Source organism: Lasiosphaeria miniovina (assembly GCF_030549165.1).
Source record: "Lasiosphaeria miniovina strain SMH2392-1A chromosome Unknown B0T26scaffold_4, whole genome shotgun sequence".
Lineage (NCBI taxonomy): Eukaryota > Fungi > Ascomycota > Sordariomycetes > Sordariales > Lasiosphaeriaceae > Lasiosphaeria > Lasiosphaeria miniovina.
In genome coordinates, this window is record NW_026848223.1 from 5,261,698 (window position 1) to 5,285,597 (window position 23,900).

The following is a 23,900-nucleotide window of genomic DNA, read 5'->3' on the forward strand; positions in this document are numbered from 1 at the left end:
GGAGCAGGTGGGGCCAGGCTTTCTGGGTCCCCCATTCGCGCTTTGCGACTAATCGCTTTACTTGGTCGAGACTGCTGAAGGAGAAAGAAAAAAAGTTTCCACGAACTGGCGACTTCCTGAGCCGAATTGATCCCTCATTTTCCTTGTGCCAGCAACAAGATCCTACCAAGTTCAAGAAGACCACGGATTACCAATACCATTCCTTGTAAGTTTTTTTATCTATTCCGAGTCCTCGCCGCAGGCGCCAACCTTGGTGACTCTTTTCCCAGCTCCCGCGCGTGCCTTTTACCCCACCAACATTTTTCTGTCACCTCAAGGCTGGAGCACACTCCCTTCTCACTTTATTCCTCGCCGCGCCTTCAAGCATTCAGGACCCCCTTTCCCCATACTACGCGCGCATCTCCTCTAACACGACACCAGCTCCCATAGTACTCAACTCGGGACTCAACGCGGTCACCAATCAATTATGAGCGACGCAGTCGTTCAGGACAAGGCCACTGTTGCCTCTGTCGCTGTTGGCGATGACGCCAAGCCTCCCCAAGAGAATATCCCTCCTGTTGTCGAAACCAAAGAGGACACTTCCATGACCGAAATCGTCGAGATTAAAGCCGAGGACAAGGTCGAAGTGAAGACTGAAGAAGTTGAGGAAGAGAAGGCCAGTGTGGCCCCGAAAACCCAGAATGGCGAGTCGACACAGCACAGGGCAAATGTCCGCCCCGGTCGCGAGGACTACAAGAAGAATAGAAAATTCGACCCGTCGACTCAGCCAGTGACTGACGACCCGCACAAGATTCGTGCCCAGGTACGTTTCCCTCTTCCTCTCGCATAGGAACTACACCACCCACTTCTAGCATCACCTCCGCTGACAAAACCCAAGGTTGAGTACTACTTCGGCGACAGCAACCTGCCTACCGATAAATTCATGTGGGAGACTACCGGGGGCGAAGCCAACAAGCCTATGAGCCTCAAGACCATCTGCAGTTTCAAGCGCATGGCCCGGTTCCAGCCTTACTCGGCTGTGGTAGCTGCCCTCAAGGAGAGCAAGTCGCTGGAGGTGTCAGGCGAGGAAGGTGAGGAGGTGGTCAAGCGAAAGAAGGCCTATTCTTCGTCGACCGAAGCCCAAAAGGAGCGCTTGACGCGCACTGTCTACGCCAAGGGTTTTGGCGAGGAAACCAAGACGACCCAATTCGACGTTGAAGCCTTTTTTGCCCAGTTCGGACCCATTCGGCGCGTGGTTCTTCGCCGTGATGACAAAGATACGTTTAAAGAATCAGTGTTTGTCGAGTTTGACACAGAGGATCTTGCCAAGACCTTTATCAGCACCAGCCCGGCCCCAAAATTCAACGGCAATGAGCTCGTGATCAAGTCAAAGAGGGATTACATTGATGAGAAGAACAGGCTCATCAAAGAGGGTCTGATGGAACCCAGCACTGCTCGGCTCAAGACTTTCTACGAGGGTAAGATCAAGGGTTCCGAACGAGGACGTGGCCATGGCAGGGGCAACGGTTGGGGTCGCGGCAGAGGTGACCAGAACCGTGATCGCAATCGTGGTGGTGAGGGGGGTGACTCTAGTGATTGGAAGAAGCGCCGAGAGAACGACCAGAAGGACGGCTTTAAGAACTCTCGGGGCGGTCGTAGCCACTTAGGCAGAGGACGAGGCGGAGGTCGCGGACGCGGCGGCCGGGGTGGCGACAACAATCGGGACCGCAATGAGCGCGCCCAGGACGAGAATCGAAGCACGAACAAGTACGTTTCGAACATTCCCTGTATCGCATCTCGGAATACGTTTTGCTAATTTTTTTGCAGTGTCACGGCTCCCACTATCAAGTCGACCACCGACTCGGGAGCGGTAGTCAAGAATGGAGAGACCAATGGTAAGCGGGCGCGTGAGGGCGATGGTGGCGGCTCGGCGCCGCCGGCCAAGAAAGTCGATGTCAAGACCGAGCAATAGGTTAGTTCAGATTATGATTTGCTTTACTGGTGGTGGATTGTGCTCATTTTGCTTTGTTCTCGGGACATGGTCATGAGTACAGGGTTTGAGCTACATGTAAAGTACCCCCAGGCCTGGTTAGCGTTTTGGACTGGTAGAATTATTTTACTGTTTACGGAAGAAAACCAGGTAGGCATATCCTATTTCGTAGGGCCTTGTTGTTGTTGAGGCGTTTTGTGGGATAGATCATGCGCCCATGTCATTCACTGTCCCTATTTCAGCCTTGGGGTTGTCCTTTTATTTCTGTTCACGCTTCTGTTTTACCTATGTGACTGGGTCTGTGAGGTGCACTCACTGTTCGACTACACACCATGTCACCCTCGCTTTGGTTCTCAACATGCAGGCCGTTGAACAACGTATGTATTAAAGGTTATTCAACGTCAGCTACGAAGGGCACAACTTGCCGTAGACTACCACGTTTGAGCTTTGCAGATATATAATTCATGCGACTAACAGCCTGGAAGTAAGTTTCAAACTCATACAGCCACGGCTTGGTGCAACCCCCACGTATACCAACGCCTCGCGCATCTCCTGCAGCAACGTTCAAGCGGCACAAGGAGAGCTAATGAGCAAGTTGCCCGCTACTCATGTATGTACTGTATTTACAGCACTGTACCGATCCGATGCCGCTGGGCGACGTAGTAAGCCACTCAGATCCGATACGCCGCTTCTTGCCGCCCACTCTCTATCTTGACTGCGCCTGCGTAGTGTCTTCGCATCATTGGTCATCCCGCGCAAAGCGTTTTTGCTATCTTGGATATAGAATACAATACGGGATATATATACTACTCGGTGCTGACTGTCGTGCGGGGACGGGAGGGACGGAACATGTTTAGCTTTGAGGTGGGGCGAGAACCCAGATTCTGAATAATCGCCATTTCTTACTACTGCTACCTAGTAGTAACTTTTACCCGCAACGCACCTACCTCGTGAGATCGTTTATGCGCTGAAGCTCAAAACGCTACAGTACGGTCGCTCGTTCGGAGAGCAAGTGGGGGTTTAGCTTCTTAGTAGTCAGACTTTCCTTTTGTTTTACTTTCTGCCCCTTGCTCTCCCATTTAGTTGCCGTTCGACTCTCAGCACCTTCTACGAACTACTCTGATTGTGGAAGGTACCTACATGCATACATCAGATACTTTGCAGTACTGTACATAACCGATACAGGGTTGACGTGCAGTGGAAGGTGCAAAGCACCTACTGCGAGGGGATCTTTTCCAATCACGGACAACCAATCTGCCTGACCATCCATCCAATCCATCCCCAAAGCACTGGCGGAGAAGCTGCACTCCCGTCATTCTCCACCGTCAGACACTGGACGGACGGGCACTGGGCCCAACGATCGTGGGCAACAGCTGCCCTCGGCTGGCTGGCAGCATCCTTTGTACCTGCGTGACCTCGAGTTGACCCTCCACTGGCGCCGTCTCCACTGCAACTGCTGTCTCTGTCGGACAGCTCGGCTGCACTGCACTGCGCTGCACGACCATGGATGTCCCGGCGGCGCAGGTGCCGAGAGGGGCCGTGAACGAGGGCCAGGGCCAGGGCCCCGCCGGCTCCGAAGCCGGACCGCCGTCCAAGAAAAAGTCCCGTCGTGGCGGTGCCGACGCGGCCAACAACAAGCGCAAGTGTGTGAGCACAGCCTGTGTCGCCTGCCGCAAGAGAAAGTCAAAGTGCGACGGCGCCCTCCCCAGTTGCGCAGCCTGCTCCAGCGTCTACGGCACCGAGTGTGTCTACGACCCAAACACGGACCACCGCCGCAAAGGCGTCTACCGCGAGAAGGCCGACACCGTCAAGGCCCAGAACTCCACTCTCCAGATCCTCATCGAGGCTATCTTGAACGCGGCTGAGGAAGATGTGCTCGCCATCGTCCAGAGGATCCGTACCTGCGACAGCCTCGACGTCGTGGCCGAGTCCATCCTGAAGGAGGAGGAGACCGCCGACGATGAAGCAGATGTCGACCAAGACGTCGACGACGATGACTACGCTGCCGCCAACCCCTCGGTCGAGGGCGAGAGGGAGCTCGCCCGCAAGATGGGCGAGCTGCGCCTCGAAAACGGCTCGGTCCGCTTCATCGGCGGCACCTCCCATCTCATCTACCTGGGTGACCCCGTTGACCTGCCCGACGAGCCTGAATCCGAGAGCTATCGCCCCGACGAGGACCCCGTCACCAGCTGGTCCGAGGTTACCAAGGATCCCCAGCTAGTCATCCACCTAATCAACATGTACTTCAACTGGCACTACCCCTATTTCACCACGCTTTCCAAGAGCTTGTTTTACCGCGACTTCTTCAACGGGAAGCCATCCGGTCATCCGCGCGGTACCGTGTACTGCTCCTCCCTGCTGGTCAATGCCATGCTCGCCCTGGGCTGCCACTTCACAAGCGTCGCTGGCGCTTTCGCTGTAGACGGAGATAGCCGGAGCAAGGGCGACCACTTCTTTGCCGAGGCCAAGAAGTTGATCATTGAGCACGACGAGTACGAGAAGCCAAAGCTCACCACGGTGCAGGCCCTTGCCCTCATGTCGGTGCGTGAGGCCGGCTGCGGACGTGAGGCCAAGGGCTGGGTTTACAGCGGCATGAGCTTCCGGATGGCCCAGGACATCGGCCTCAACCTCGACATGGGCGCCATCTCGAGGGACAAGGACTCGCTGAACGAGCAGGAGGTAGACGCTCGCAGGATTACGTTTTGGGGCTGCTTTCTGTTCGACAAGTGCTGGTCCAACTATCTCGGTCGCCTGCCTCAACTTCCCAGGAATACTTACAATGTGCCCAAATACGACGTGTTCCCGGACGAGGACTCCAAGCTGTGGTCGCCATACACCGACGCTGGGTTTGACCAGTCGTTCCAACAGCCATCCAGAACGAGAGCAGCCGGCCTGCAGTTATCCAAGCTGTGCGAGATCAGCAGTGATCTCCTGCTCTTCTTCTACCACCCAAACCACATCAGGCGCTCGAGCGGCAAGTCAGTAGAGCTCAAGAAGCTCAGCGAACTCCACCGACGCCTAGAGGATTGGAAGAAGGATTTACCCAAGGAGTTTGAGCCGAAAGAAGGGCAGCTGCCAAATGTGATTTTGACGCAGTAAGCTCCTCCACAGTCACCCATTCTGTCGCCATCCATCTGACACGAATCACAGCATGTTTTACCACCTACAATACATACATCTTTTCCGGCCGTTTCTCAAATACACTCCAGCCGCATCTCCATTGCCAGCTCATGTCTCGCCTCGCAGAATTTGCACTGCCAACGCCGGCGCAATCTCCAAGCTGATGCGACTGTACAAGAAGGTGTACAACCTGCGGCAAATATGCAACATTGCCGTGTACATGGTGCACTCGGCCTGCACCATCCACATGCTAAACCTGCCCGAAAAGGCAGCCAAGAGAGACATCATCCATGGCGTCAAACATCTCGAGGAGATTGCCGAGGACTGGCTGTGTGCCCGGAGAACGCTGTCCATCCTGAGTGTCTTGGCTCGAAAGTGTAAGTAAGATCAGGCCCCTCCAGAGCTACTGTAATACTAACCCCTGACCTAGGGAATGTGCACATGCCTGAGGAGGCTGCCGTCATCTTGCAGCGGGCTGATGAGGAATTTGGGATCGTCAGCACATCAGATGTGCCCTCCCCGAACAGGTCAGTACCGACCATATCGCCGTCGCCAACTGCCAAGCAGGAGCACCACAGCCCTCCGAACCCGTTCAGCCAGCCGACGCCTCCGCAAATGTCCCTCGATCTCGCGCCATCAACCATATCCCCAGACCTGCTGAGTAGCCTTGGCCTGTCGGAGGCACCGCTAGGCATGCAGGGCATGCAACAAAGCCAAGGCCAAATGCAGCCGCAGTTAGCGCAGCAGATGGGCGTCCATCTCCCCGTCAGCACTGCGGCCATGTCCATGAGCGACGCTCTCTCGGGGATCAACGCGTGGGCGACTATGCCCAGCTACGAGCCGTCGTCGTACATGCCCGTCATCCTTGAGAATAATAACAACAACCAGACGGTTGGTGGTGGCCCGTCCCGCACAAGCGGCGGTGGCCACCGCTCAACAAACTCCGTCTACGCCATCGACGGCCAGGACTGGTATCTCAAAGATGGCGTCAACTGGCAGCAGAACTTTGAGGCGTGGAATCCCGCCAACAGTGTCAATGGGATGGATGGCGGCGCCGGCAGCGGCAGCAGCGGTGCTGGCTCTCCAGCGTCGTCGTCGATGTTCATGTTCCGCGGCCTCGACGGCTTCAGTAACCTCCGCGCCAACGACATGGACACGGGTGGGTTCGACTCGCTACGTGGGATGGGCAGTCTAGACCATCTTCCTGGGCTGGACTGACCTGAGCGCATGCTGTATTTTGCTTGGGTTTGTATCGCCGGGATTTTTGGTTTGCATGCGTTGGATAAATGACAGGCGGGCTTAGCCGGGGTTTTTTTCTGTCTTCGATTTGTTCTTTTCTTATTTTTTGGAATAAAGTCATCCCTCATGTGATTTGTATAGGCCGGTATATGTGGAAGAAAATCCCTGCCGGGGTGGGAGGTAGGTACTATTGTCCTTGTGTTAAGGGGGGTAACGTGAAATGATTAAAACGACTCATATATACTTGTATTTTATTTATATTCCTCTTTCTCTCTTTCTGGCCCGTAGCGGCGCGAGCAAGCGGTGGCAGAACGTTGGAGGCAAAGAAAAAGAGAAAGGGGGGTTGGTTAGTTGGATATATCAAAGCATTTGGTGGCGATGGATTTCGTGTCTATATTTGTTTTGTTAGAGAATATGGAACCACCTTAAATACACCCTTTGTGTCTTGTGACAATGCAGAGTGCAGAAGCTTGCGTATATATCTATATTTCTTGGATCCTGCTGAGCGACGTCTCTCGATATCCTAGGTATACAGACCGTGTATCCTCATTCTCCTAGCCCTAGTCAACAGAGGTAATTCCTAGCATTCTATATCTTCCCTTTTCTTCTTCTGTTTTTCTTTCGCGTTTTTGCCCTCTACAGGTATTTCACAGAGACAATACGCTATAATTATCATTTTTGCGGCGCGAGACGAGTTGACAAAGGCTCGGCAGATTCGAGTCTCTGATGTAGTCTCGTCCTCGATTCCTCTGTGTCACTTCCTGGCTAGGACGTACTAACCACAAGAGGCTATCGGATAGACACACACACCTGCCTATGTATGTACACATGTTCGCGCGGGGAAACAGAATAATTCAACAACTATGTAGACACTGGAGAAAAGGGGCCCCTGGCAGGATTTTCTGCCCTCCTTGTCCCCGGCTTCCCTTTCCCCAAGCAGACGCAGTTGGCTATTAGGAACACATGCGACAGCCTTGCAGCCACGTACGTCATCTCCCGTCCGTCGTCGCCGGGGGTTTGCCAGCACCGTCCACCACTACACCGTCATGGCCACTGCCGCTGCCGCCGCCGCGTAGCGTGACCAGCTCGGCGTCCATGTCGGCCAGGGCGCGGCGAAAGACGGCGGCCTCGGCCTCCATCTCAGCCATGGACCGCGGCCTGCGGTCGCAATCCTCGATAGCGGGGAACTTGCCGCCGGGGCGGGGGCGGTAGCCGGCGGCGGTGGGGGGAAAGAACTCGCGGTCCCAGTGGGCGCCACCCACGTTCCCGTCCTCGTCGGCCATGCGCTCGTACAGCTCGTCGGTCGGCGTCTCGGCCGCCTTGGCCGTCGACCCGCGGATCCGCGGGATCACGTGCACGTGCACGTGGCTGACCGTCTGACCGGCCTCGGGCCCGTCCTGCAGCGCGATGTTGAAGGAGCCGTCGCTCGGGGATGCTGGGATTAGAGAAGATGGAGTGGTGGTGGGGAAGTAATGCCGCGCCAGCATCCGCTCGACCCGCTGCACTGCGCCAAACAGGTCCGTCAGCTCCGCCGCCGACAGCTCCGTCAGCCGCTGGTGCCGCCGCTTTGGACACACCAGCACGTGCCCGGGGAGCAGCGGTTTGAGGTTCACCAGCGCGAAGGAATGCGTTGTGGTGAGGAAGACCTTGGGAGGGCACGTGTCAGTGTTGTATTCTCATCTTGGGCGCGGATGAATAGAGGCATGTGTGTTTATGTATGTATGAGGACGTGCGTGAATGAATGCCAGGCTTGATGAGATGTGACCGAGAAAAGGCGGGAGAAGGAAGATAAGACAGATAGACACCGAAGTGTGGAAATGGAGAGGCGTGCAATGCAGCCCAGATATAGAGCAGTTTATTCTTGGACACAGACGTGCCAGTGCATCACAAGCGTGGCACAAAACATGCCAAAAATGCTGGACAGAAATGCCATGAAAAAAAACTCAAACTCACTTGGTTGGTGACTTCAAACGGGCCAAAATAAATGGTTTCCGGCTCTTTCGCCTGCAGCTGGTCTTGCTGCCCATCCAGCTGTGGCTGTGGCTGCTGGGGCGGTTGCGACGACGACGGGCCCGGCGCCGGCCCGGCAGCCGAGGTGGAAGCCGTCATGGTCCGTGCCTGGCGAAGCAGCGGCAGCGGCCCTTGCCGCGGGCGACCGAGGCTGTGGCAGTGGTAGAGACCCCTAGATTCGAGGTGGCGAGACGACGAGGAGGTGGCGCGACTAGCGGGCTTGTTGCTGGCTAGTCTTGATGATGGAGGGTACCGTAAATAAGAATAATAACAATAACAACCACAACCACCCGACAAGGACCCGGTAGAGAAGAAGAAGAAGAAGAGGTTGCCGACTTGTCGCCTCGAGGTCCTCCCGGCAGTCGCGACGAGCATGCCTCTGTGCCGATCAATCGAACGAGAGTCGCACACGAGAGATAGGTGAGAATGCCTTCCCACTGGGTACGAAGTACGTACAGTACAAAGAAACGTCCCGACCTGCCCAGGTCGGTCGGTCCTTCCTTGCGGGCTGCTGCTGCGCGGGTAAGAAAGATATGAAGGTAGCTGGCAAAAGTCAAACGCCGGCAGTTTAGTTCTTGGTGGGTGTGTGTATTGATTGATGGTTGTTGTCTCCAATTGGCGTCTTGGTTACGCCAAGTTCAGGTCCTTGTTCAGGTACTGTTCTCCATCTCCAGTTTTATAGTTCCCGCACCCATCCCCGCCCACACCATCATTCGTCGAGCAACTTGCTGGCCTTCTTTCAATGTTACAACACGCCACACAGTGAATGAATGTATTCATCCGAAACCTGTACCAAGGCAATCGCAATCACGGGGAAATCCCGCCCACGCAAACACTAAACCACGGTGAACCATTATCAAACATGCTGGAACAAGAATGTCATTATCACACCTCCGATCATGCACTCACCCATTCACAGAAAACTAAGACATCTAACGAGATCCGCCCATCGATCTAAATACATAGCAGCTTTGAGAGCCGGCTAAACAACAAGAACCGCCCCTTGCTCGTGCTATGCTCATGCTCCTCTGCTAGCCCAAGATGCGCACAATACAACAAGAGAAAATGGAACAAAAAGTATATTGCCAGGCAAATAGATGCCAAATTCAACTCCGCTTCAAAACTCCATAGCGCCGAGCCCCTCATCCAACAATGGTGATCCATACTCTATAGAACCGGGCCTCGTCCATGATGATATCCAGAGACAGTAACATGAAGGGATATTCACACGTCTAAGAGATGTAAAAGTAGGTATGAAACGAGATCCTGACCAAAAAAAAAAAAAAAAGGAACAAAGGAAAAATCGAATACAGCATACATGCATGTATCAATTACACACTGCCGAGGAGCTCATCATCCTCCATCTCGTCACGCCGGCTGGCGTTGCGGTCCGAGGGCCGGCTAGCGCCCGCATCGCCGGCGACGGGCTCGTCATCTTCATCCAAAAACACTGCAGATTTTTCTCGTCAGCAAACGCTCCCGTTCTAGTCAGTCTCAGGTAAAGAAAACAACAGCAAAACATACCATGCGGCCGGACCAAAAGGGACGCCAAGAATGCCAAGGCAAACATGGCTGACAGCAGGATGAAAATGGCCTGCGGGAACGACTCGACCGTGGCGGCATACAGCCCGTTGAAGATGGCAGGCGCCACGATGCGGGAGAGGGCGTGGAGCAGGCCGGCGGCGCCGAGGACCTGGCCGACGCGGTCGGCGGGGACCTGCTTGCTAAGCGACGCCGAGATGGTAGCAGAGCCGAGCCCTCCAAACGCTGTGACGATGGCGCAGAGCACAAACATGTAGCTGCGACGCACAAAGATGTAGCCGACCACGCCGACCACGTCCGACAGGAGCGCCGTGCGGAGGATCCAGATGTCGAGCCTGTCGGCACCCGCGTTCTTGGCCTCGAACGCTGGAGACACGGGGATTCCGGCCGCTTCGTCAAGCATACGCTGACGCCGGATCTTTGCCTGACGCTTCCGTGTACGGAACAAGTAGTTGATTACGGGGAACACACCAACCAGAATCACGACGCGCACTGTGTAGGTCAGCGAGATAAAGCGCGACGACTCAAGGTTACCCCAGTTAAACATGTACTCGGTGTATAGGATGATGACGGGCCCGGAGCTCATGGCAACACCCACAATGCAGAAGTCGATAAAGGCCATGGCGAGCAGGTTGCGCCGCAGCTGGCTGGTGCCGGGCCCAGTGGGATACAGGATTTTAAGCGGCGCAAAGGGGTTTGCAGCGCGCCAAGAGCGCGTGGCATCGGTGAAGTGCTTTCCGAAGGGAACATAGTTCTGAATGGAGGACACAAAGGCCGGAACTGGCCCAAACTTGGCCTGCTCCGTAGCGTACTTTTCGCGGGCTAGGTGCTGGCGCTTCTTGGACAGCGACTCGGGGATGGCGAAGTAGGTGAAGAGGATAAAAAAGACATGGCAGCCCAAAGTCACGTAGAAGATGCTCACAAGCGAGCCCATCCACTCGACGAAGTAGCCGGCGATAAGGGGGCCAAAAGCCAAGCCAGAGTAGAGGCACGAGTGAAGGTAGCCGATGGCAACGCTGCGTTTCGAGGGCGGCGTGCAGTCACTGGCGTAAGAGTGGGTCAAGACGCTGCCAGCGGTGAAGGAGCCGGCCAGGCCGTCGAAGAAGGCGCCCACGATGATCCATTTGTAGTGGATCACGTCGGGATACTTTGCCGTCAGGATGATGATGACCTCGCCAACTATGCCGCCAAAGGACGAGATAACCATGATGCGCTTGCGGCCATAGCGGTCCGAAAGAGCACCGAGCTTGGGTGCCGTGAGAGAGCTGAGGACGCCAATGAGCACGCTATAAATCAGCATGAAGGTGGCGACAATCCTCTGAACCTCGGGGAGGAGGCATTGCGGGTTGTCGGATCCCAATATGACGGGCTTGTATGAGAATTTGGGATCAGCAGCCGACCTGTCGGCAAAGTGACGCTGGCAGATGAGGTCGATGATGCTGGAAGGCAGTCTAAGATCAGCAACATGGCAGCACGGGAGCGGTCTTCACGCCCCGGCGCAGGAGGAGAGCTTCCTCGTACAGATTCAACTTTGGCACAATCGAGCCTCCAAACGCCAGAGTAAAGAGCGCGTAGGGCACCAAGAGCCACCAGACCTGTGACATTGGTGTACAGTGTTAGCCATGCCAGGGATGAGTGAGCACGTTTTGGGGGTGACCACGCAGCAGCGTGTCACACTAGCCCGGCAGCAACGATGCACGACAGACGGACAGCCGGCGCGGGCGGGCGCAGACGCAGGCGCGAGACATACCGATGGCTTCTTCCACCAGGGAAAGCCCTCGAAATCTTCGAGGCCGACCCAGCTATCCTTGCGGGGGCTGCCCTGGTCTCTGCGGGGGCCGCCGGGGCCCAGCAGGGCGGTGATCTCATCAGAGTCGTCCCTGGGAGTCGCGGCGTGATTGCCGCGCAGGTACCCGCCGCTCTCGGAACCGCTCGAGATGGACTCGACATGCGCCGCCGACAGGGACGGTTTGTCCCGCGGGCTGCCCGCCGTCATGGTGCCGTCGTTGTGGTTCTTGCTGCAGCTATGTGTCTGTCTCTTGGTATCCCCATGGACTGTGCGTCATCAATCGATAGTGTTGGCACCTGAAAACCTGCTCCGAGTTATGATACCAAGTCCCCGAAAAAGGTGGCTGCCGATGACGGCCAAGGGGGATGTGGATACCCGAAGAGATGAAAAAGGCAAAGATGCAGAAACAAAAATAGGAACAAGAGAATGCCGACGCTGTCCTAATTGACCTTTTTGACTATTGCGACACGAAATGATGCGATTATCCCGCTAGAGTGACCGATAACCGCGGGCACTTCCCTTCAGGTAAGTGTCGTGGGCAATGAGTGAGTGACGTGCTTTGTGGCTAGGCGGTTATAGTCCCAAAGATGGAGACACCCACCTTGGTAGGTTGGAAGAGGTAGCTTCTAACTCCGTGCTACCTTAACTTCCCCAGACTGATCGCGAGATATGGATACCGATACCGAATGTAAGGTAGATAGGCATGTACGTAGTCAAACCTGCCGTTTTGGGCCAAGGTTTGAAGCTAAATATACAAGCTCGCGCACGCAAGCAGTCGCCTGAAACCGATTCGAGTCGATAATGTGAAAGGCCGAATAAGAAAAGAAAAAAGGAATGAAAGACAAAACAGGCCGTTACTGGCATCAGCAAGCTTGGTATATATCAGAACGAAACGAGTGAAGAGCAAGCAGGGAGTGCAGCCGATGAGAGCATGGATCTGGCCGGGTATAGATAAAAGACGGGATGTAGGTATTGGGGGCGCGTGGGACGTGGGTGGGTGGGTAATGGTTGGTAAGTAACTTTGGTGCCCCTGTCTCGGGAGTTGTGGAGCAAGAAAGCTGGCCTGCCAAGTATCCGAGCGAGGTACCCGACGTATCCATCCATCCCTCAACCACCTACCTTTCATCATGCCCGGATGGGTGTGGTGGACGGACTGGTGGGCTGGCTGGCCCGTTTGATCCAATGTAGATAAGCCATGTCCCGAGCTAGCGAACGCCGAAGGGTCAGATTCCATTGCTGTGCATGTCTGGTCCAGTTGCGCGTCTCCAGCTGTTGGGCACGCTGTGTCGCCGACGGCACGTAAGGTATGTCTGTGCCTTGCCTTGTTGAACCGTTGGACTCGCAGGGGCGTGGCAGAGACGGCGGGCGTCTGCACGTATTTTGACTGCCTGCCAGCCTGTTCCGACCAACTGGAAGCCCAGAGGAGCTGCCGTTCCACAGCCATGCATTGACGCCAGTGACATTACATTACATACCTGTAGAATTCCTTTGATATGGGATTCTTCATAGCCCCTCGGCACGCCAGTGAAGAGCCAAAGCTTACGGAATACGTCGACTAATACGCTAGTATCAGGATGCCCGTGCCGCAAGTGAGACAGCTTTTTTCTTCTTCATCCAGGAACGTAGAATTGAGACAGCCTAGGTACCTGGGCGAACTGGCGAAACGTGCCGACAGGCTAGACATGTGTTGCATTGTACATACACATACATTATTCTACTCGCCCAATATTTTTTACATGCGAGACATGCATACAACCAAGTGACTCTCACTGCTATAAACTGCCCAGGCCCCTTGCGCTCTCTCCCAAATCCCTACGCAGGGTTAGGTAGCTATCAGCGAAGAAGGCCGAGTGATCGTATTTGCCCAATGGCAACTGGCCAGCGCTTCCAGTTTAGCCAAGTGTTTGATAACTGGCACCTAATCGATGACGCGCCATGCCGCACTCCCGGGTGGCATTTCTGAGCCTGTCGGCCTTCGGAGCTTGCCAGATCCGATGCGCGCAACAAGCCCCCGCCCTACTACCTTTGTAGTACCACACCAGCGCTCACTGCACCACGACGTGTATAGAGCGTTTCCAGACAACCAGTATCGCCCCGTGTGCTGTTGATAGGTTAGGTAGCCCTAGGCTTGAACGCAAAGCCAGCAAAGCCAGCAGAATAGAAAGCAATGTCATGAGACCCTCATCCGCTGGCCATACAAGCAACTGTAGACATGTATACGGCGGCAGCCGGCCGGCAGCTCACTTCCGTCAATGGGCATCAGAACTAGAATTTCCGAAACGCATCGACGCTCACCACAAATGCAGCCTGCAAGCCACCATTGTTTGTCGATCGGTAAATGCGCCCAAATGTTACCAGCCTTCACCCCCTCCATCACGGGTATAGATAGGTACACGCTTTGCTGTGCATGTCTCTTTACGGCGCTGCCAACGCTGGCTGCCCGGCGAAGAACTTCTTCGACTCTGCACATCGATCGCTTTTACAGCCTGGACACCGCAGGCCCATCTGCAACGAGGCCGTGATCCCGCTGTCCAAGTGAGACTTGGCCAGGTTTGCCAGCGCCTCGATAAAAATCGGGTTTCCGTTCAAGCTCTCGACGCGCTTGACTGTGTCGGCGTGGCCCGACTCCCTGATGATCTCCTTGTCGAGTTCGTAGAGCGTCTCGATATGGTCAGAGGTAAATGCTATCGGGATCAGGACGAGGTCCTTCTGCCCTTTTGCAATGTATTCTTTGACCGACGTCGCTGTCTGTGGGCCGAGCCACGGCTGGGGCCCTACCTGCGACTGCCAGCACAGCCGGTACTGGTTGGAAAACTTGAGCCGCTGCATCACCGCGTAGACAGTCGCGGCCACCTCAGCAGGATAGGGGTCGCCTGATATTTTCCGTCATTGTCAGCTTGGTGTCTCGGAAGTGTTGTCCTGACATACACCAAGGGGCTTGACATATACACGTACCTCTGTTAACCACAGACATTGGCAAACTGTGCGCCGAGAAGAGCAAGACAACCTTGTCCCTGCGTTCCTCGGGGTACTCGGCCAGCTTCTCCTCAATATTTCTGGCAAATGCTTCGACAAGACCCGGGTGGACAGGCCACCGGTCAATCACGCTCCACTCAATGGCGCCATCATTGCCATCTTCCAACGGCCCCGACTTGCCTTCCAGTCTCTGCCTCCACTTCCACAGCTCGTTGATGCTACTCCCCGTTGTGGAGCACGAGTACTGAGGATACTGCGTGAAGGCTACAGCTCTCCCGCCATTGCCATTGCCAAAGCCGTCGGCCAATAGTCTCTCATACATGTCCTCGGTGAGCGGGTTGGCGTACCGGAACGCGACATAGGGTTTATGTGGCGCCGTCTCGGGAGATATCTTGTCTAGAAGCTTGCACATCTCCGCGCATTGAAGCTCAGACCACTTCCGGATTGGCGATCCTCCTCCAATAGCGGCGTACTGCTTCTGAATTTTTGGCGTCCGGCGCTTCGAGAGAAGAGGCCCGATGTAGCCTTGGAGCCGTCCCAAGGGGATGAGATCGGCATCCGACTAGACAGAACAGAATGCACCAGTCAGTCAGGAGCCGCAATAGAGGACATTGGGCAGGAAATAACCCGTACAAAAAGTCTGCTGAGAAAGTCTCCCACTTCGTCAGTCGTAGATGGCCCGCCCATGTTCAGGAACACCATAGCCGTCGGGCCCCTAGAGCCAGTAGCATTTTGCGTTTCGGGATGCTGCGGTGTCGGCGTTGCAAGCCATCGTAGCTGCTTTTGTGATGTATGCCTCGAGAGTCCTGGGGTTCGCATTGGTCGGACTGTGCTGGCCGGCACTGCCACGGCTTTGCAAAGCCGGCTCGCCGGTAGTCGGAAGGCCATGGTTCGGATGATGAACGATTGGCACCAGCTTAAAACCAGATGGGAGCTCAGACGACGGGGCCTCGGATTCAGCGAGGCACTGGACAGTGTGTAGGGAGAAAGGAAGACGAGTGCAATGCCAATTGATCGATTTATGGCACCGGAAAGTATTTATCGAGGGGCTCCTACTTGTCTCAGCTGTTTTTTGCCACTGCGTCGGTCTGGTGCGCGAGGGACAGGATGGATGATGCCGGCTTTTATTAGGCCACCTTCGCTATATGGAGCAGCTTTCTCCAGTCCAGCGACAGAAGCTATCAACCGGGCAGCTCGGCAGGTGACGGTATAATGGCGGGGAAGTCTACCCCTTGGGGGCTGTAGGGGCTGTAGGGTCTGATGGCCAGGGCTTTCCCCTTGGGGCCGGATCGGGTGAAAATAGCCAATCAGGCATGCGACATTAGCAGGTGCGATGGCCCTGGTAGTGAGTGGTGTCACATGGTCTGGCGTTTAGGCAGACGCGTCCTTGTTAAGCTGTTGGAATCACCGCGTTCGCTCTCATGATTGGAAGCGTCGGTCGCATCAACGGTTCACGTCCGTTATTGTGCTTGACTTAGGCCGTTGTCATCGCTCATCAGCCACAACCGACTCAAATGGTCCAGCGAAATAATCAGTACAACTTTCGCATCCCATAGCACGGAAATGGCGTGGGGAGGCTACGAGGAGAGACGGCCAGATGCCGACGACGGCGACGAGGAACTTGATGAGAATGTTAGTCTTGAATCGTCTTGCGAATCAATTGGACTTTAGCAGCATACACTGATACGGCCACCAGGACTATAAAGCCCAAAAAGATGCGGTTCTGTTTGCCATCGACATCAGCCGCTCCATGTTGGAGCCGCCGTCTGCGACCGACAGTAAAAAGGCCGACAAGGACTCGGCTGTCACAGCAGCGCTGAAATGCGCCAACCAGATCATGCAGCAGCGTATTATTTCCCAGCCTAAGGACATGATGGGCGTCTTGCTCTTTGGCACCAAGAAGTCAAAGTTCCGGGACGAATCGAGCGCCCGCAGCAGTTCTGGCTATCCCTTCTGCTACCTCTTCAAGGACCTCGACGAACCTGGTGCTCATGATGTTAGGAAGCTGAAGGAATTGGTAGAAGAAGACGAGCAGGGCTCCGACGAAATCCTTGTTCCGTCCAAGGAGCCTGCCAACATGTCCAATGTTCTCTTTTGTGCCAACCAGGTCTTTACCACCAACGCTCCCAACTTCGGTTCCCGGCGGCTCTTCATTATCACCGATAATGACCAGCCGCATGGCAACGACAAAACGGCAAAGTCTTCAGCCGCGGTGCGAGCTAAAGATCTCTACGATTTGGGTGTTGTCATTGAGCTTTTCCCCATCAGCCGTGAGGGAAAGAAATTTGATGTGTCCAAGTTTTACGATGTAAGATTGGCCTGACTGCATGAATCAATGGACTGTGAGTCGATGCTAAGTCGTGACAGGACATTATTTACCGCGATCCTACTGCCGAAGAAGGCATATCGGGCCGGGTCACATCGTCCAAATCGGGCGACGGCCTTACCCTCCTGAGTTCGCTGATATCAAATATCAACTCAAAGCAGACACCAAAGCGGGCGTATTTCTCAAAGGTGCCATTTGAGATCGCGCCAGGTCTTACCGTGTCGGTCAAGGGCTACATTCCTCTTCACAAACAAGAGCCTAGGCGGACTTGCTATGTCTACCTCAACGGAGAGCAGGCCCAGATTGCTCAGTCTGAGACGACAAAGGTGGACGCGTCCACCAAGAGTGTTGACAAGACCGAGATCAAAAAGGCGTACAAGTTTGGTGGCGAGTACATTTACTTTGACAAGGAGGAAGCACAAAAGCTGAAGCAGATTGGCGAGCCCACCATTCGTATCATTGGGTTCAAGCCGCGCTCGCAACTACCAACGTGGGCCTCCATGAAGAAGTCGATCTTCATTTTCCCGAGCGAAGAGCGTGTTGTTGGCTCGACTCGTGTGTTTTCTGCGCTGTGGCAGAAGCTGCTCAGGGACAGCAAGATCGGAATCGCGTGGTTCTTGGCCCGCAGCAACGCTAGCCCCGTTATGGTGGCTATAATCCCTTCGGGTAGCAAGGACGAGGAGAACACAGGGACACAGTTCCTCTCGGCAGGCCTCTGGCTCTACCCGTTGCCTTTCGTCGACGACGTCAGAACCGTTGACTTGGACGCCACACCAAGACCGGCCGACCAGCTCACAAATAGGATGAGAAGTATTGTCCAAAATCTGCAGCTGCCAAAAGCCATGTACAACCCGCTCAAATACCCAAACCCATCCCTTCAATGGCACTACAAGATTCTCCAAGCAATGGCCCTGGAAGAGGAGGTCCCGGAAACCTTGGATGATGCCACAATTCCGAAATATAGGCAGATCGACAAGAGGGTTGGGCAAGACATGGCGGATCTCAAAGCAGAGGCGGCAGTGAAGGCTCAGTCGCTCATGCATAGCAGAGCTCTCAAGCGAGACGTAGAAGAAGACGACGATGGCGACCGGCCAGCAAAGCGTGCTAAGCCTGTGAAGAAAGAATCAGACTCACTGAGCAATACTCAGCTGCGGTTGGCATACGAGCAGGACACGCTCAGCAAGATGACAGTGGCGGTGCTCAAAGGCATACTGGCGAGTAAGGGTCTGAGTGCAGTGGGGAAAAAATCCGACCTTCTTGAGAAGCTTGGACAGTGGGTGGAGGAGAATTTGCTATGATTTGGCAGGCCCAGTCTCTGTCCTGCCTGAATGGATGTATAACGTATGTGTATGGTGCTGCAGTAGTAGGGTGGTTTATGATCATGGCGTCTAGAACGGGAAGGAAGTAGGAATGGAACAAGGAAGGAACAAGGAAAGAAGGGGGCAGGTGATGTTCGTTTTATTCATGCTTGTTTTTTTATTAGAAAAAAAGGAGAGAGATATTTCTTTCCTTTTCGTCACCAAGATTTCCCTTGACTGATATCTTCGTGGTTTCGAAAGTCCACAGCGAGGGCCACGCACTTCTCACTTTGCTATCTCACCTAGATGTCTTAGGTACCAACTTGAAGTAGTAAGTCACTAAGGCATCGCACCTGCCTTGAATCAAACAAGGTGCTACGTGATTGTTTCTCAATCAAACGTGAAGACTTAAGAGGGAAAGAGCAGCTCATTATACCCTAACCCTCACTCATGTACAAATTGCCAAGCTTACGGAATACAAGCTTTTCGGTAACATTACCTCTTGTCATTACGGAAAAGGCAAAGCTGAGCGCCCAGAAGCACCGGGCAGGCAGAAAGTTTCGTTTCGTGACCATCTTTCGTCTCCACCGATTCGTCACCACGTAGTTAGCAATTGCGCGCCGCACTTGTCGCCTCGAACTACAGTTTCCGCCCACAACCACAACATCCCGAATGCTGCGATTTGCATTAACGTTGTCTTGACGCGACCAACGCTTAGCCCCGATCCAGCTGCTGTCTGGGGTGCCTTCAATATTGGTCCCGCTAATCAAAACACGGCGACCGACGAACGCCGCCAAGAATAAACCGAGAGCGACACGAGATGGAGGCATTACTGGGAGCTGACAAGTCCAACTACTCGTGCGGCTCCGTCGCCGACCTCCAGGCCCAGCTGCGCGATCTTCTCGGCTCGAAGGTGACAGGCACGCGCGCCGAGCACATCGCCGTCACCTTGAAACTGCGGGCAACCACCGTCTTCGATGTCCCCGTCACCGAAACCGAGAACGAGGTGCTCGAGAGCGCCGCTAACATTGACCCGCTGCTTGGAGGCGCCCGGTCGAACGTTGCGTCCGCTTCGGACGCGGCTGACGGCCCGCCGACGCGCAAGATCAATGCCATCGACACCCTTTTAAACCAACCCTCCGACGACCACTTGCTGCAAAAATCCGTCGCAAAGCACGTCGTTGCGTCGCTGAGCGAGGTCGATGGGAGCAACTGGACGGTGCGCGAGGTGTCGAGAAACGATCAGAGCTGGACCTTTACGTACATCTGCAAAGACTCGTGGCAGGCATGGAGCCGCCAGAACTCAAAGAATCTTGCGCGAACCGTTATTGGCGAATGGACCTATAAGGAGGGAGACTTCAACTTGGGTGAGTGCTCTCTTCCCCGTTCTTCGGCTTTTTTTTTGTTCCACCATCCGTTAACATAGCGTTATTAAGGCCGTCCGGCTTTCGATTGCCGAGGCTCCTTGACGATTGCCTTTGTCAGGTCAACCAGGTCCATCGACGTGAAATATGATCACACGCCGATTCATAAGACGGTCAGTCAGTTGATAGAGCTTCTCGTGCCGCCGCCACCTGAGGCACCTCCTCTTGTCCTGAACAGGAAGGCACCGAAGGAACCAAAACCGCCCAAGCCACCGAGGCCAGCCAGAGCCCTTAAGCCGCCCAAGGAACTAAGAGCACCTAAGGGGCTAAAGGCACCGAGGCCCCCAAAACCGCCAAGAGATCCAAACTCTCCCAAGACACTGAGATCTGGAAGAAAGCGGCGAGCTGAGGGGAATGGGGTCCCGGGAGGCGAGAGCTCACAGCCGAAAAAGCAGCGCAAAAGAAGGACCCGGCAGCCGCTATTGCTGCAGACGGAACAGTGATGCCTTCAGAGATGCCTAGCGCCTTGCCCGTGGGGCAATTATCAGAGCACCAACTTTACAACAACGGTCAATCCCAGGACATGGGTACCGGACTGGGCGGCTCGGGGGCCTACCCCGAAGGCCTTGTGGGGTCTGCTACTGCCAATAACACGAATTCCCGTTCCGACTCGGAAGCCGTGTCGGTCAACAGCGATGTCTACCATCATTCGGTCTTCGATCTGCCTCTGGGAGAAGCAGCGAGACGTCGGGAGGTTGCGATCAAGCTTCCCAACGATGAGAGCCTCGACCGGCGAACCCTGTCTCCCAAGCAATTTAATACATTCGCTAATCAGTCACCGGAACTCCAGAAGGAGTCCTTGGCCATGCTTGTCAAATATGGAGCGGAGCGGTTGCGCATCATCCACCCTAATAAGGATGATACGACGTCTGGACAAGACTCCCCGTCCGCACAAATGCAGGGTAGTCCGGCAGATTCTGCGTCAGCGAGCGACCAGGCGCAACCAGTACTTTCTTCTAGCCCCTTCAAAATCGAAGAAGTCTCGGAAGAGAAGATCGGGGCAAGCAGACGCAAGTGCGCTTAACGAAATGGAAGTCGAGGCCACAGAGGCTGCCGCAGCAAGTGAGAATAGAAAGAAGACCCGAGGACCTTGCGATACCTGTCGCGGTAGAAAGACAAAAGTTTGTCGTAACAAGAACCCCTGAGCTTGAAATAAACCTAATTACGTGCGCAGTGCGGCAAAAAGAAGCCGTCTTGCTCCCAGTGCCTAGAAGAGGGGCTGTCATGTTATTATGCCCCTGCGAAAACTCGACAGAGCCGGGCCGCGAAGTCTGTTGAAGAGGACGTCGAGCTGGCAACCGAGCCAGCAGTTGAGTCGGTTGAGTTAGCTGCTGTAAATGTAGACATGGACGTGGACGACGAGCCGGAAGACTTGGGATCGCCTGGCTTCCACATTGACCCTGCTGAACTCCCGCCGTCCGAGCTCGTGTCGCCTCCCGCCGAATCGACCGCAGTCAACTTCCAGCACAGCCACGGCATGTACCAGCTCTCAACTAGCTTGACTTACCCTTGAGCTACAGAGACTCGCTAACTCAGCTTACCACCTACTCCAATAGAATACATATCAACAACAGTTGAGGATACGTCAATGCAGAATTACACGTACCCTCCACCTGGGGAGCCATCGCATATGGGCTATGAGGAACAGCCCGCCATGATAGTTCAGCAAGAGCCGCCACCTATTGAGAAAACCTGTAGTTCTCGGTCGAGGCGCAGTCTCCCATCTGGGCCTGCTGCAAACGTCACATCTGTCAACAATGGAACCGTAGGTACTCAGCTTGGCAACTGGCAGACCGTCAACTCAACCGTGACAACGACTCCGGCGCTCGCTCCCAGACCGAGGACCTCCCCGAGAGATACTAGAGTTAAGCAGTCAGTAGTACAGGAGTCAGGTTCTCAGGGGTACGGTGATGCCCGCCACAACTTAAGCAGGCAGACTGCGTCACAGCCTGTGGCTCAAAATACCGCCCAGCTTGCCCACAACCCTCCCTACGGTGGTCAACCAACACGTGCCAAATCTCGCCAAAGCAATCGAGCCCAGACCCGCACCCCGGTTCAGAGCGTCTCGGCAGCCCGACCCAGCCAACCTCGGGCAAGCTAGGCTCTCTCAGAGAACACTGCCTATACTTCGACAACGGCGGCAGATTCGACCGCTGCTGCAGGATACGGCGGTTATACACAACATCCTAGCGCCCGGGCTGACATAGCTAACAATCGTGTCGCCTATGAGCCCTACACGCACAACCCGCCCTCGGCCGTTCGGAACCCGTATACATCCTATGACAGCTACAACACGCGTTCAGCCAATGCCAGTTCATCGACGGCATTGTCAAACCCCGTTGCACAAGGCGTGACCTCATCCTATGCCAACTCGAGTACGGCTGCAACGGCACCTAGTGCCACGCAATGGGGGACCGCTAACTCGGCCTCCCAGCCTCGCAACTCTCATTTTTACAACGCCAACCCGCACACATCGTCGGGCACTTCATCTTACAATGTCTTCGACCAATACCAAGCAACCACAATCGCTGCAGGGATTTAGCGTTCGTCCAACGTCGACGATGCAAACGAGAAGCTCGACGGCTAGAAGATTCAATCAGCAGTCGCAACCACCGCCGCTGCAACAGCCGCAGCAGCATAGGCAGCAGCCGCAGCAACAGGCGCAGAGCTACAACTCGCACTCGAACCAGTCGCACACCGGCGGTGGCGGCCATCAGAACTAGTACAGTTTCACGGCGGTTAACAAACAGCCGTCCAACTACAACTCGTCGGCTGGCGGGACCAATGCCTACTCCAACCTGGCATCTCACACCCATGGCCACCAGAAATCGCAGCAGCAGCAGCAGCAGCAGGCGCAGCAGAGATCGATGAATCTGTCGAGACACACCTACAGTAGTGGCATCGATGGCGGCGGTCAAGCCTTGTATAATTTGCTACACAGCAATCTTTCCGGTTGAAACACTGGAGTATATGGTTGCTATGTTGGCGTGTTGTCTTTATTTATCTGGCTTTTGATTTTTTAACCTGTAGGTTTACACAAGGCTCCTCTTTTCGGCCTGGCGATGGTTACCGAGATATCCTGGATTGCGAGTGGTGACTTTCCCTTCGACCTCAGGACAAGGGATAGACTAGTTAATCAATTTGGCAATGGGAGTCTCGATGCTGCCAACAGGGAAAGTGATGTCTTGCATGCACGCGCCCCCAATGTTTTGTGAAAAGGGATTGGCATATATAATGAGTACTGTGATACATTTAAATACATACAATACCATACGATGCTCTACCTTCGATCTACAGGTCTTCCACCACTTCATATGAATTATCTTGTCACTAATCATTACGTTTCTCGCGGCTAGCTAGGTCAGGCAGATACCTAGACAAGTCTCTTAGATTTGTACATATAGCACATACGGAAACAAAGACCCAAGACCTCCCAGTAGCTGTGTGAAGAAAGCAACTTGCCTTTGAACGTACTTACATACATACACACAAAACCCTAACCCTCACCCCTCTTTCATATGCAGGGTGGGGGCTAAAACCACTCTACCGTAATAAGGTAAGCTAACGGCCTTCGGATCAAAGCTAGGGGAGTTTCCCACCATGCCAACGGTTGTGTAGTGTAGCGGTTATCACTCTGGATTTTGACAAGGGGGTAAAGCGTGAGCCACACCCGACTCTCAATCATTCCAGTAACCCCGGTTCGAACCCGGGCACGACCTTCACCTTTTTTTTTATCTTTTTCATCTCCCTTTCTTCCTCCGGTTCCTTTTTATCTATCTCTTCTGTTTTAGTTAGATATTAATTAATATCTTAATTATTTTCCCCATCCCCTTCCCTTCTAGTCTCTATTTTGCTCTTCGTGTGTTCTGGGAAAACAAAAAAAGGTGCGGTTCTCCCATGACTCACTCCTTTTATTGCCGCGCATGTTGACTTCCTTCATCACGTCAATAAAACGACAACTACCTACTCTACATCAGAACATGGAAACAAACGTGGGTTAAAGCTTCCAAAATCGGCCAAAGTCGCAAAGCCCGCAACTAAAACTTGGTGTGTATGTAGGAAGCGCAGAAATACATAAAGAACAATCTCGTGATACTCGTCATGCTCGTCATGCTCGTCATGCGTCAAAAATTGCACGCTCATTAACGGAGTAATAACAGAGTAAACGACGCTTCCTTTCGATGCTAACCTCTATACGTTTGAGTGA

The 23,900-nt window shown here is 54.4% G+C and overlaps 8 protein-coding genes and 1 non-coding gene across 9 annotated transcripts; 6 read left to right on the top strand and 3 right to left on the bottom strand.

Annotated features, from left to right (window-relative positions):
* The first annotated feature begins 338 nt into the window (after window positions 1-338).
* Window positions 339-2,069, top strand: B0T26DRAFT_326790 (uncharacterized protein). Its single transcript, XM_060434387.1, has 3 exons — window positions 339-802; window positions 878-1,746; window positions 1,807-2,069. The coding sequence occupies exons 1-3, from the start codon at window positions 467-469 to the stop codon at window positions 1,949-1,951; spliced, it is 1,350 nt and encodes a 449-aa protein (XP_060297128.1). The 5' UTR covers window positions 339-466; the 3' UTR covers window positions 1,952-2,069.
* Window positions 2,070-3,472: 1,403 nt separating this feature from the next.
* Window positions 3,473-6,307, top strand: B0T26DRAFT_645336 (fungal-specific transcription factor domain-containing protein; the record flags this gene model as incomplete). The annotated part of the gene is made up of 3 exons (XM_060437709.1): window positions 3,473-5,064; window positions 5,120-5,466; window positions 5,520-6,307. 3 exons carry the CDS (start codon window positions 3,473-3,475, stop codon window positions 6,305-6,307), a joined length of 2,727 nt encoding a protein of 908 aa, XP_060297129.1.
* A 1,100-nt stretch (window positions 6,308-7,407) lies between these two features.
* On the bottom strand, window positions 7,408-8,314 carry B0T26DRAFT_615859 (HIT domain-containing protein; the record flags this gene model as incomplete). The annotated part of the gene is made up of 2 exons (XM_060435984.1): window positions 7,408-7,974; window positions 8,282-8,314. Coding segments are annotated over 2 exons (600 nt in total), but the record flags the coding sequence as incomplete, so codon positions are not given.
* A 1,355-nt stretch (window positions 8,315-9,669) lies between these two features.
* B0T26DRAFT_741346 (major facilitator superfamily domain-containing protein) lies at window positions 9,670-13,132 on the bottom strand (the record flags this gene model as incomplete). The annotated part of the gene is made up of 7 exons (XM_060443950.1): window positions 9,670-9,788; window positions 9,863-10,246; window positions 10,286-11,319; window positions 11,402-11,475; window positions 11,631-11,760; window positions 12,950-12,990; window positions 13,100-13,132. 7 exons carry the CDS (start codon window positions 13,130-13,132, stop codon window positions 9,670-9,672), a joined length of 1,815 nt encoding a protein of 604 aa, XP_060297131.1.
* Window positions 13,133-14,069: 937 nt separating this feature from the next.
* Window positions 14,070-15,679, bottom strand: B0T26DRAFT_326834 (uncharacterized protein). The gene is made up of 3 exons (XM_060434388.1): window positions 15,279-15,679; window positions 14,625-15,207; window positions 14,070-14,542 (listed from the first exon to the last, which is right to left on the bottom strand). Exons 1-3 carry the CDS (start codon window positions 15,531-15,533, stop codon window positions 14,085-14,087), a joined length of 1,296 nt encoding a protein of 431 aa, XP_060297132.1. The 5' UTR covers window positions 15,534-15,679; the 3' UTR covers window positions 14,070-14,084.
* Window positions 15,680-16,208: 529 nt separating this feature from the next.
* On the top strand, window positions 16,209-18,269 carry B0T26DRAFT_752271 (SPOC like C-terminal domain-containing protein; the record flags this gene model as incomplete). Its single annotated transcript, XM_060445504.1, has 3 exons — window positions 16,209-16,277; window positions 16,342-16,953; window positions 17,013-18,269. The coding sequence occupies 3 exons, from the start codon at window positions 16,209-16,211 to the stop codon at window positions 18,267-18,269; spliced, it is 1,938 nt and encodes a 645-aa protein (XP_060297133.1).
* A 564-nt stretch (window positions 18,270-18,833) lies between these two features.
* Window positions 18,834-20,232, top strand: B0T26DRAFT_326949 (uncharacterized protein). Its single transcript, XM_060434389.1, has 2 exons — window positions 18,834-19,636; window positions 19,706-20,232. Exons 1-2 carry the CDS (start codon window positions 19,090-19,092, stop codon window positions 20,134-20,136), a joined length of 978 nt encoding a protein of 325 aa, XP_060297134.1. The 5' UTR covers window positions 18,834-19,089; the 3' UTR covers window positions 20,137-20,232.
* An 806-nt stretch (window positions 20,233-21,038) lies between these two features.
* On the top strand, window positions 21,039-22,416 carry B0T26DRAFT_676518 (uncharacterized protein; the record flags this gene model as incomplete). The annotated part of the gene is made up of 5 exons (XM_060439989.1): window positions 21,039-21,146; window positions 21,288-21,353; window positions 21,392-21,458; window positions 21,838-22,190; window positions 22,228-22,416. The coding sequence occupies 5 exons, from the start codon at window positions 21,039-21,041 to the stop codon at window positions 22,414-22,416; spliced, it is 783 nt and encodes a 260-aa protein (XP_060297135.1).
* An 885-nt stretch (window positions 22,417-23,301) lies between these two features.
* B0T26DRAFT_t126 lies at window positions 23,302-23,412 on the top strand. The gene has a single exon. It is a non-coding gene; the product is annotated as a tRNA-Gln (tRNA).
* The last annotated feature ends 488 nt before the right edge of the window (window positions 23,413-23,900 follow it).

Bases quoted from the DNA above. Each gene is read 5' to 3' on its own strand.
- B0T26DRAFT_326790 (XM_060434387.1), top strand. From the start codon at position 467: ATGAGCGACGCAGTCGTTCAGGACAAGGCCACTGTTGCCTCTGTCGCT. The intron at 803-877 runs GTACGTTTCCCT...ACAAAACCCAAG, and splicing joins CGCACAAGATTCGTGCCCAG to GTTGAGTACTACTTCGGCGA. The intron at 1,747-1,806 runs GTACGTTTCGAA...ATTTTTTTGCAG, and splicing joins GAGAATCGAAGCACGAACAA to TGTCACGGCTCCCACTATCA.
- B0T26DRAFT_326834 (XM_060434388.1), bottom strand. From the start codon at position 15,533: ATGGCCTTCCGACTACCGGCGAGCCGGCTTTGCAAAGCCGTGGCAGTG. The intron at 15,208-15,278 runs GTACGGGTTATT...TGTTCTGTCTAG, and splicing joins ACTTTCTCAGCAGACTTTTT to TCGGATGCCGATCTCATCCC. The intron at 14,543-14,624 runs GTACGTGTATAT...GGAAAATATCAG, and splicing joins AATGTCTGTGGTTAACAGAG to GCGACCCCTATCCTGCTGAG.
- B0T26DRAFT_326949 (XM_060434389.1), top strand. From the start codon at position 19,090: ATGGAGGCATTACTGGGAGCTGACAAGTCCAACTACTCGTGCGGCTCC. The intron at 19,637-19,705 runs GTGAGTGCTCTC...AGCGTTATTAAG, and splicing joins GGAGGGAGACTTCAACTTGG to GCCGTCCGGCTTTCGATTGC.